This window comes from Rattus norvegicus, chromosome 8 (assembly GCF_021556685.1).
Source record: "Rattus norvegicus strain SHRSP/BbbUtx chromosome 8, alternate assembly SHRSP_T2T, whole genome shotgun sequence".
Classification (NCBI taxonomy): domain Eukaryota; kingdom Metazoa; phylum Chordata; class Mammalia; order Rodentia; family Muridae; genus Rattus; species Rattus norvegicus.
The window spans coordinates 74,530,029-74,539,947 of record NC_141541.1 but is presented as its reverse complement, the minus strand read 5'-3'; the positions used below and the strand labels follow the sequence as shown (position 1 = coordinate 74,539,947).

Sequence of the window (9,919 nt, the reverse complement as noted above, 5' to 3'; positions counted from 1 at the left end):
TGAGATCACCTGAAATCAATCCCCAGGATTCATATAGTAGAAGAGAATTGATTTTTGCAAGTTGTCCTCTGAGCTCCTCATGCATTCCATAGAGCATGTGTGCCCCCATACACACAATCATCAATCATTCGGTGTAAAAAAAATTATACAAACAACAAAAGCCCTGTTAACTAAAAGGAATTAATGCCATACTCACTCACCTCTGTGCTTTCCTTCTCTCTCTCTCTCTCTCTCTCTCTCTCTCTATCTCTCTCTTTCTCTCTCTCTCTCTCCCTCTCTCTCTTTCAGAGTACCTGGTATTTTAGAAACAGACTAGCTAAGGAGTCCTATTCCTGTGATATAGTCAGGAAACAAAAACAAAGTGTTCTATACATGTATATATCACTACATTACACACACACACACACACACACACACACACACACACACACACACACACACCCTTGCCCTTAGCGTGGGTTTGTACGCAGTAGAAATTTCCTTACTGGCCTCACTGATCGTTCTCTTCCTATTTCTCCCTGTGGGTGCTTCTTTGCCCTCCTCCATCTAGATTGTTAAGAATTCCCGTTTGCTAGCACTGCCACAGACTAAAGAGCTTAAACAACAGAAATTTAATTTCTCACAATGGAGACCCGCCATCTGAGATTCAGCATGGGTTGATTACTGGACCCCCAACCCCACTCACCCTTTGGCTTTCTGAGATAGGGTCTTGCTACATAGCCCTGGCTAGCCTGGAACTCAATGTGTAAACCAGGGTGGCCTCAGATTTGTAGCATGATCCTCCTGTCTCTGCCTCCCAAGTGTTGGGATTACAGGCACCCAGCACAGCACCTAGCACAGCACCTAGCACAGCACCTAGCACAGCACTCAGCATAGCACCCAGCACAGGACCTAGCACAGCACCCAGCACAGAACCTAGCACAGCACTCAGCAGCTGGCTTTTTTTTTTTTTGAGGTCTTTCTCCCTAGTTTATAGAGGCCAATAGAGATGCAGTGTCCTCGTGTGCTTTTTTTTTTTAATCTTAATTTCCTCCTCCTGTTCCTCTTCCTGTTCCTCCTGCTTCTCCTCTTCCTCTTCTCTTTCTCAGTTTCTTCCTCCTCCTGTTCCTCCTGCTTCTCCTTGTTGCCCAGGCTGTTCTTAACTCCTGGGCTCAAGTTATCCTTCTACCTCAATGTCCTAAGGAGTTAGGACTTAGAGGTGTAAAGCTCCACAGGTGGTAAATCTCCCCCATATACCAGTCTGGACTTGAACTCATGGCAATCCCCCTGCCTTAGCCTTCTGAGTGCTAGGATTACAGAGATGAGCTACCATACCCAGAGGAAATCTCCTTTTGTTATTATTTGTAATTTTATGTATACACATGTGTCTGCATACATGTACAAGCACCATGTGCCTGGTGCCCCTTGTGGGTGCTGACACTGAAAACCGGGTCCTCTGAAAAAGCAGAAATTGCTCTTAACCAATAAACCATCTCTCCAGCCCCAATTCTTCCCCTTTTTATAAGGATATTAATCATATCATAGTAGGGTTTACCTTGATGGCCCCACTTTAATGAGCCACTTATCACTTTATCTCTAGTGATAGACACTGAGGACTAGGACTTCAACTTATGAAGTTGGGGAGTTACAAGTCATCCCCTAACAGGAGGGCTGACAGCAGCGGTGGTGGGTGGATCACAGCCTTCTGTGATGGGGCAGTGGAGGGGGACACTTTCAAGGGAGGATGCAGCAGGACCACATCTTATCGCCTTCTCAGAAGACTGCTCAGATCACCTCTTGAGGTTCTGTCCACTTAGCAGCCAATCCTAGTGTTCCCCATGCTGCAGGTCTTAGGCTACAGGGAATCAGATGGAGAAAGCTCCTCAAACAGCCAAGCATTAGATAAACAAGAAGTTTAATAATAAAAATGAGAAAAAAAACAACACAGTGAGCTGGCAAGAGGCTGGCAGACACAGTCTGACATGAGACAGCCTGACTCCTTATGGATTCTTGTAAAGTCACAGGATTGGTCCCTCACTCTAGAGAGTCTTTACTCTGATAGGGTAGGCTTGTCTTCCTGGTATGGCTGCTACACCAGTTGGTTCTGTACTCTGTCACCTTGTGAGGAAAGCTGCCTAAATCTGACCTTTAACCTGTGGTAAAAACAACAACAACAACAACAACCACGATATTCCTTGAGATCCATTTCCTCAGTCCACACCCATTCCCAGCTTCTGAGGTTAGCAGACAGATGAAAGCCAGTTTTCTGGAGAACTAAGAGCTTGAGGAATGCTGGAGGCTCCCCACCAGGAGATAGCCACAACTCCCAGGGTCTCCTGAAAGTTCTGAGTCCTGCAGACTCCTCTCTCTTGCAAAGTGCTCAGGAACACAAAATGTCTGGATCCTGGTGACAAGCAGGTGCCGGATCAGTTAGGAGGTACTGCTCCTCCTCCGGGGGTGAAGGGCTTTCCTCCTGGCAATGTTCTCCTCCGTGTCACTCTCGCAGTTCCTCTGGGGAGGAGAAAGAGAGGCCCAGGGCAGGGCATTAACAACCACACTGAGCAGCCCAAGTTCATATACGTCAAGCAAGGAGCCTATAAGCTGAGGAAGTGGGGTGATGTCAAAGGAAGCCCTTAGCTCCATCCAGAGACCTCTGTCATACAGGAATAGGAAGGGGACTTGAAATGGGGCCAAACTAGCTGCCTTGAGGCCTCCTTCTTGGAGCATCCCTGTGGAAACAGAGGCAGGGGGGCACAGTTATAACAGTGAAAATGCTATCTGGTACCATTTGTGTCTGTCAATAGTCAAGGCCTCTTGGAAAGGTAGTCCATGGGACTCTGGGTCCCCTGAGCTCAGTCTATGGGGAAGAGGTTAATTTTTCCATAAGGTCGGCTGGCCATCATCTCAGGCTCTTGGCCTCAGCTGGTCTCCACCAAGCCTTCAGCAAGCTTCACCTCAGAGCCGTCTGAAGGAAAAGACTTCTGATTTCCACCTTCACGAAAGTGTTAAACGAGGTGTTAAAATCGCTATTATTATTGGAAGGTGTTTTGTTCTTATAAGGTTTTGTTTTATTTTGTCTGCCTAAGCGAATGTATGTGTATATACACATATACATATATACATGTATACACATGTATGCACATATAAGCACATATAACATATATACATACAGTATGCATGCAGATGCCCAGGGAGGCCAGAAGAGGGAGTCAGATTCCCTGGGACTGGAGTTACAGGTGGCTGCCAGTCACCATGTAGGTGCTGGGAACCAAACCTGGGTCCTCGGCAAGAGGAGGAAGCACTCTTAACTACTGAGCCATTCCCTAGCCGCAGTTAATCCAAACTATCAAAAGAATAATTTGGATTTAAGTAAGTCTAAAAATGTTTAATTTCTATGCTTTTCTAAACAGAAGGTCCGGTCATCTTTCTAAAAAAATTAAAGAAGTTTCAATAGGAAAAAAATCATACAACATGTGACTGAGTAAAACAATGAAAAACAAAAACAAAAAAAAACTGTTTTATACCAGGAAAAAGTTAGAAATTTAAATTCTTTTCCATCCCTTTCTGCAACTATATCACATCAAGGCAAAAGGTCCAAGACTTGGTCCATGCCTGCTGCCTGTCATACACCCCCTCCAAGCAGGCCTGGGCCAGTAGGAAATCTGAGGTCAAGATCAACTTAGCCAACACATCCTGGACCAACTCTGACTAGGACAACGAAAATAACTCAAGCTTTGCTGAACAGCAACTTTTTAGTGTGAGTCAGAGGCAAACAATGAAAGAGTGAGGCGGGTAAACGCAACGGTGACAAACAGGGATTCTCAGAGCCAGCCAAGTCAGTTCCCTTCACAGTGCATGAGGCTGGTGGCCAGAAGAGGGACTCAGCCACAAAGGCCTCTAGAGCTACCAAAGTCCTGGCAAGAGCAGGAATAAACAAGAGCTCAGTCTATGGAAAAAGACCCCTGAGGACGTGTTGGGGCCACAGGGAGTGCAGGGATAGGCAGGGAGCTGGGGTGCAGGCCCAGTGTTAAGCATCTTCAGTTTCCACAGGGCAACTGCCAGGCGGCTACTTTACAGCCCGTTACTGAGCAAGGAATATATGAACTAATTTATACCTCTGGACACTCCTGCTCTTTCCACTCAATCAGGAGGGAGAGTCTATCCCAGGGAACCCCCACCAACTGAAATGTTAACACCAACAGGAGAATTTTAAGCAGGATTAATGAATCCTAATACACACTGAGCCCATACCCACCAGGCATTAGGAACAGGTCTTCATTTACATTTAACCACTACCCAGCAAGGTAACAAGTATTATTACTCCCGTTTTACAAATAATGACACTTTGGAACAGAGAAATCAAGTAACCTTGTCATGGTCACACAGCAGGGAAATAGCTGATTTGAATTCTGGAAGACTGGCTCTAGAGGCCACCCTCTTATATTTTTGGTTGTGAACCTAGCCTTTAATGGTTGAGGCATCTCTCCAGCCCGAGGCCACCACCCTCTTGATGAGTACATTCCATTACAAGTCTCTTGTTTTAAGCATACACTAAAGGGCCAGGGTGTAGCTCAATGGTGTAGCATTTGCCTAGCATAATAAAGGCCCTGGGTTCAACCCTTAGTATTATAAATATTAAATAAACAAACAAAAACTATAACAAGTATACCATCTCAAATGTTATTGATACAGGCAGTCTAAAACAAAGCAGGGACAGTTGGAAAGAGTGTAGCCAAGCACCCATTGTACAGAGGAGCTGGGATTGTCAGAAAAGGACTTTTTGAGGTAGAGTGGTTTGCAATAGGGTCTCATGAACTTGCCTGTACCCTCTGCCTTCACCTCCTAAGTCCTGGGATTATAGGTGTACCCTATTATACTTGGCCAGAGTAAATTTTGGATGGTCTATGGGGCCCATTTCCACAGTTCTCAGGGGACTGCTGGTTCTCAGGTAGGGGTGGGAAGGGTAGGGTGGAGTTGCAGCTGTTAGGGACCCCGTACGGAAGGGTTCCTAATGGTCCCTCAAACATATCCCTCTGCTGGTCACACTTCAGCCTTCAGGGCAGAAGAGGACAGGGCCTGCAGAACAGGCAAGAAATAGTTAATATCCTCCCCCTCCACGCCTACAGTCCAGGAGCTGTGCCCAAGCAAAGGGCTCTACATGGACTTACCAGGTCCTCACTTGTCCTCAAGTGCACCTTCTTCATCAGGGAGCGAGTGAGGTGGTTGCACAGGGAGACGATGCTGAAGGACAGCTGAGGAAATCAAAAAGAGGACGGCTGGCTGAAAGGGAGATCTGGAGAAGCAGGGAACCCCACCGGCCCCTGCCCCTCACCCCAGGCCCTGGCGCACCTTCCACCGCCTGCGGACATACTGCTTCTTAAAGTTCTCCAGGTTGACCACAGACTCTCTGCGCACCATGGCTTGCTGGTTGTCCACTGGCTGAGAGATACGACAGCATGACGGTGTCAACTGGGATTCAATGGCAGCTTCCCACCTCCCCACAGAATCCTGGACTACACATTGTCCTCAGCCTGCCGCCGACCTTCTCCAGCAAGGCTTGCAGTGGGAATGTCTCACTGCCCAGAAGGTATCCTGAGTGTCCCTGAGCTATTATACATATAATAGTTACTATAATGTAGTACATGCATACACAGAGAGAGAGAGGGAGGGAGGGAGGGAAGGAGGGAGGGTAGGTGAGAAGGAGGGGGAGAGAGGGGACGAAAGAGGGAGGGAGGGAGGGACAAACATGCAGACATTCACGTACACACAGAGACTTACAGAGAGAGAGAGGGAGAGAGAGAGGAGGGGAGGGAGGGAGGGGGAGAGGGAGAGGAAGGGGAAGGGGGAGAGGGAGAGAGAGAAACACTAGCATGACTACCATCTCTAACTGAGAAAAGCAGTAGTCATCAGTATCGCTTTGGGGAGGGGGTCATTTTATGGCACTGGGCTGACTGGCTTTGGTGAAATGCATGCCTATTGGCAGGTGTGGCGCTGATACTCCTCTGGTATTAGAAATGGAAGAAAATAGGGGTCTCGATGGGGCAGGGGTTGGGTGGAAGACAGAGACACAGTTGACATTCACTGCCTGGCAGTCTTGGACTGCAAAAAGCCTACCATGACTTCTCTGTGCCTTGGCTGTCTCACCTATAATATCGAGACAGCGCTGGTGAGACTGAATGAACCCACGGATACGGACATACCTAATCCAGGATCACCAAGCAAACAGCAATAAAATGATTGTTATCAGCCCTCTCTGTTTCCCTTTAACTGTCCCCTTTTTTTTTTTGTAAAATAGTAAAATAGGGTTTCCTAAATGAAGAGACAGGTTTAGGGGATTCTGTGGATATCCTAAAATGGTGTATATTTGAGTGCAACTTGTATGTGAATGGTCAGAGTAGCCCCGCTCTTTCATTCCATGGCATTATTTGTTTATCAGTGGGAGAAGGGCAGATGTGTACGGAGGTCAGAGGGTAACTTATAGGAGCTGGTTCTTCCCTTCCACCATGTAGGTCTGAGGAAGTGAACTCAGGTAGTCAGCTTGGCACCTGCTGAGCCATCTCTCCAGCTCCAGCTCCAGCTCCAGTACCATCCCTGAATGTCTTGGAAAGTTCTAGCAGAGGAGCAGAAATGCTCATATACCTTTGACAGGAGAACCCGTTCTCCCTTCAGGGAAAGCCATCTTTAACCAAGCCTTTGGGAGACATGCACCTAGAGTACTGAGGGAGGAGAGGGGTCCCTGCCCAATCAGCCAGACCAGCCTCAATGGAGTGACAGACATCGCAGATCGCCCTATGCCCAGGGTAGCCTTATTCTTACAATCCAAAAAAAGTGGAAACAACCCAAAAGCATATCTGTCGATGTGTAGAGAAACGAAACGTGGCATATTCATGCAATGGGGTGCTAACTAGCAATGGTAAATACAGAAACAAGTGAAGTGCTGGTACATTACACAACATGAATAAAGCCTGGGAGTGTGGTAAGAGGAAGAGGCCAGACACAAAGGGCCAACTGTGTGTGATTCCAGTGATATGATGTGGCCAGAAGAGATAAAAATACGGAGACAGGAAGCAGATTAGGTAGGTTTCGAGCTGGGCCCAGGAGAGAATGTGGAGTGCCTAAGAAAGAATGTCTCCTGGGGCTGGGGAGATGGCTTAGCAGTTACGAGTGAATATGGTTCTGGCAAATCTCTGACTTCAGTTCCCAGCACCCAGGGTCAGCAGCTCACAAGCACCTGTAACTCCAGCCACAACACTTCTGGCCACCTTGGGTACCTGATTCACATGTGCCTTCCCTCCCCCACATACACATAATTAAGAATAAAATAAAGAGCAAGGAGGAATGACTAGGTAGTTAAGAGTACCTACTGCTCTTCCAAAGGACCTGCGTTTGGTTCTCAGCACCCATTGCTTGTAACTGGAGCTTCGGGGGGAGCCAGTGACCTAGGTGGGTTCTTGGACTAGGACTCAGGAAGAGCTGCAAGTACTATTAACTGTCGAGTTCCTCTCCAGCCCCGAGAATGTTTCCCTTCTGGGTTAATGAAAATGTTCCTGGATTAGAAAGTGACAGTGACCATACTATTTTGTAAAAATACTAAGGACCACTGAATTGAACAGTTTCTGATATAGTAATTATGGAAGTAAAATTGTGTGTGTGTGTGTGTGTGTGTGTGTGTGTGTGTGTGTGTGTGTGTGTATGTGTGTTCAGGCAAGCGATGGTTCCAAGGACAGTTGATAGCTTCTGTGGATTCTCAAAGGACCCTGTGACCCAAGAACAACTATCCAGGATGATCCCTCAGGTCTCTGCAGCCTTTCTGCTCTGTTTTACAGCCTGTGATGCTGTCATAGGTAAGAAGCTAAGGGAGGCAACCCATAGGCTCTTCAGAGCTGGTTCTACCTAACCACACCCAGAGCCCAGCTCACTCTCGTTTCCCTCATGGTACCGGGCACCAGAAGGAGGCCATGTATACCACCATCCACACTGCCAGGAGGCCCATGCCAGGGATACCTCACCCATGCTCCCAAATATCCTAATTTATATATCATTCTAGAAATATTGCTGATTCTGATATCACTAGAGCCTCGAATGTTCCTTTGCTGTGTGTGGAGACTGGATGTCAGCTTGGCCTCCCGCAGCTGGGAAAAACCTGTGGACACTGGAACTTGTCCTTTTCTATACCAGCAGGCCATTCTTCCCTCCTCCCACAGCCAATAATGCTCCTGTTTACTCATGGTAGGGTTGAAGTGAGTCCCTGAACTACCGACAAGACCAACTAAAATGGAATCCCAAGACCTGGGCCAACAGAATGGCTCAGTGGGTAAAGGTGCTTGCTGCCAAGTCTGATGACCAGAGTTCAGTCCTAGGTTCCACATGACAAAAACCACCGTCTGATCTCTACACATGTGGCACTTGTATGCACATGTACACACACACACACACACACACACACACACACACACACACACACACACTGTAAACCTGGACCTGCTCACACCCATCAATAAGAGGCCCAGGGTACTTTGATCAGCAATCACAATACCATTTGGAGGTGCAATTCACTCAGCCATAAATGACCTTTGAACCTAGTTCTGGCATAATGTAATTGTTTTTCATAAGGAAATCTGAAGCAGTAGACTAAGGGAGAGGAAGGACTTATTCTTAAGCACTTACTGATGGGTAAGATTCCCAACCCCCCTAGCTGGAGAGACCACATGTAGAAAAAGGAAATCCTATTAAGGAAAACACCACTTCCTTCTGGTTTAACAGTGTCATTCACATTGCAGAGAGGCCCCAATGAAATGTCACATGGAGCTGTGCCCAGGGACATGAACACGAGGTGACAATTACTTCTAGTGTCTCTCTATATGCTACACATATCCACATGAGTCCAAGGAAAAGGCCACCGAACCTATGAACCTGTCAAGCTGGCCTTTCCTCATTAATGGGCTCCTTGGTTGCTAAGAGTCTCTCAAAAGACTGATGCAGTCATCTCAGCCTGGAAAGCCAGAAGGAGAGAGATTCTGCCGTGAGACCTATGCCCAGAAGGAATGTGGCATTGTTTTGGTTGAACGGACTGTGTCGGCTTCCTGCCCTTCCCTCTTCAGAAAGACAGTGAGTGTCCATCTTCCAGTCTATGGTCTATCTCTGATATCAGGGAGCCCAGGTAGCTCTGATGGGGCTCCCAGGGATGATTGGCATCTTGAAAAAAATGTCGAAAAGGGAGGTAAGAAAACAGAAAGCTGTGGCTGCAGTCAGATTTTTTTCTACACGGATGCGAATGTCTCTGAAACTGCCCAGGGGGGTGTGAAGTGGCGCCACAGAGCAGGGAGAGGAAGCAGCTGTAGCAGCCACCCTCAAGATTCGAGAAGAGAACCGTGGGCTTCAGAGGCGCCACCCCCTCCAGTGATTTTCTCTCTATACCAGGCTTTCCACAGGAGCTGCAAATAGACTGTAGCTTTCAAGCCTCCATCCGGGCCACCCCACAGCCTCATACTCCACAGAATGCCAGGAACACCCGCTTCTCTCCCCTGCCACTCTGGGCCTGGTAGACGTCCCTTCTCTCAGTTAAGTCTTCCTCCAAGAGGTACCTCTTCCCTTCCTTTTGCTGGCTGGGCCTCGGCCCCTGTTGGCAAACACCTATTTTCCCAGGAAGATGCAGGTGAAAATTTTGTGAGTTCATCTGTCTCCTCCAGCCTGGGTGCTCAGGAGCTGACCCTGCAGCCACTGGGAGAAGGTGAAAATGTTCCTCTCCGTGCTTGGCTTAGTCTCATTTTTCTGGTAGGTTTTGGGACAGATCATCGATATTGTTTTAATCCTCTTTACCAGGTCTTTGTGTTTTCTAAGCAATTTTTGTCTCTAAGGAAAACTTCCCAAAACTCTCCCTCCTGTACCCTTAAGAGTATGTAAAGGTTTCAACTAAATACCACGTGGGAACTGTGGTTGG

The 9,919-nt window shown here is 47.5% G+C and overlaps 1 protein-coding gene across 6 annotated transcripts in view; it reads right to left on the bottom strand.

The window, feature by feature from the left end:
* Positions 1 to 1,877: 1,877 nt before the first annotated feature.
* Dapk2 (death-associated protein kinase 2) overlaps positions 1,878 to 9,919 on the bottom strand; it is a 119,007-nt gene continuing 110,965 nt past the window's right edge. For all 6 annotated transcript variants that reach the window (NM_001395735.1, XM_087561148.1, XM_087561147.1 and 3 more), the window contains 3 exon segments: positions 1,878 to 2,490; positions 5,148 to 5,231; positions 5,329 to 5,418. In NM_001395735.1, the coding sequence (NP_001382664.1) occupies positions 2,410 to 2,490; positions 5,148 to 5,231; positions 5,329 to 5,418 (255 nt within the window). In that variant the 3' untranslated portion in view covers positions 1,878 to 2,409.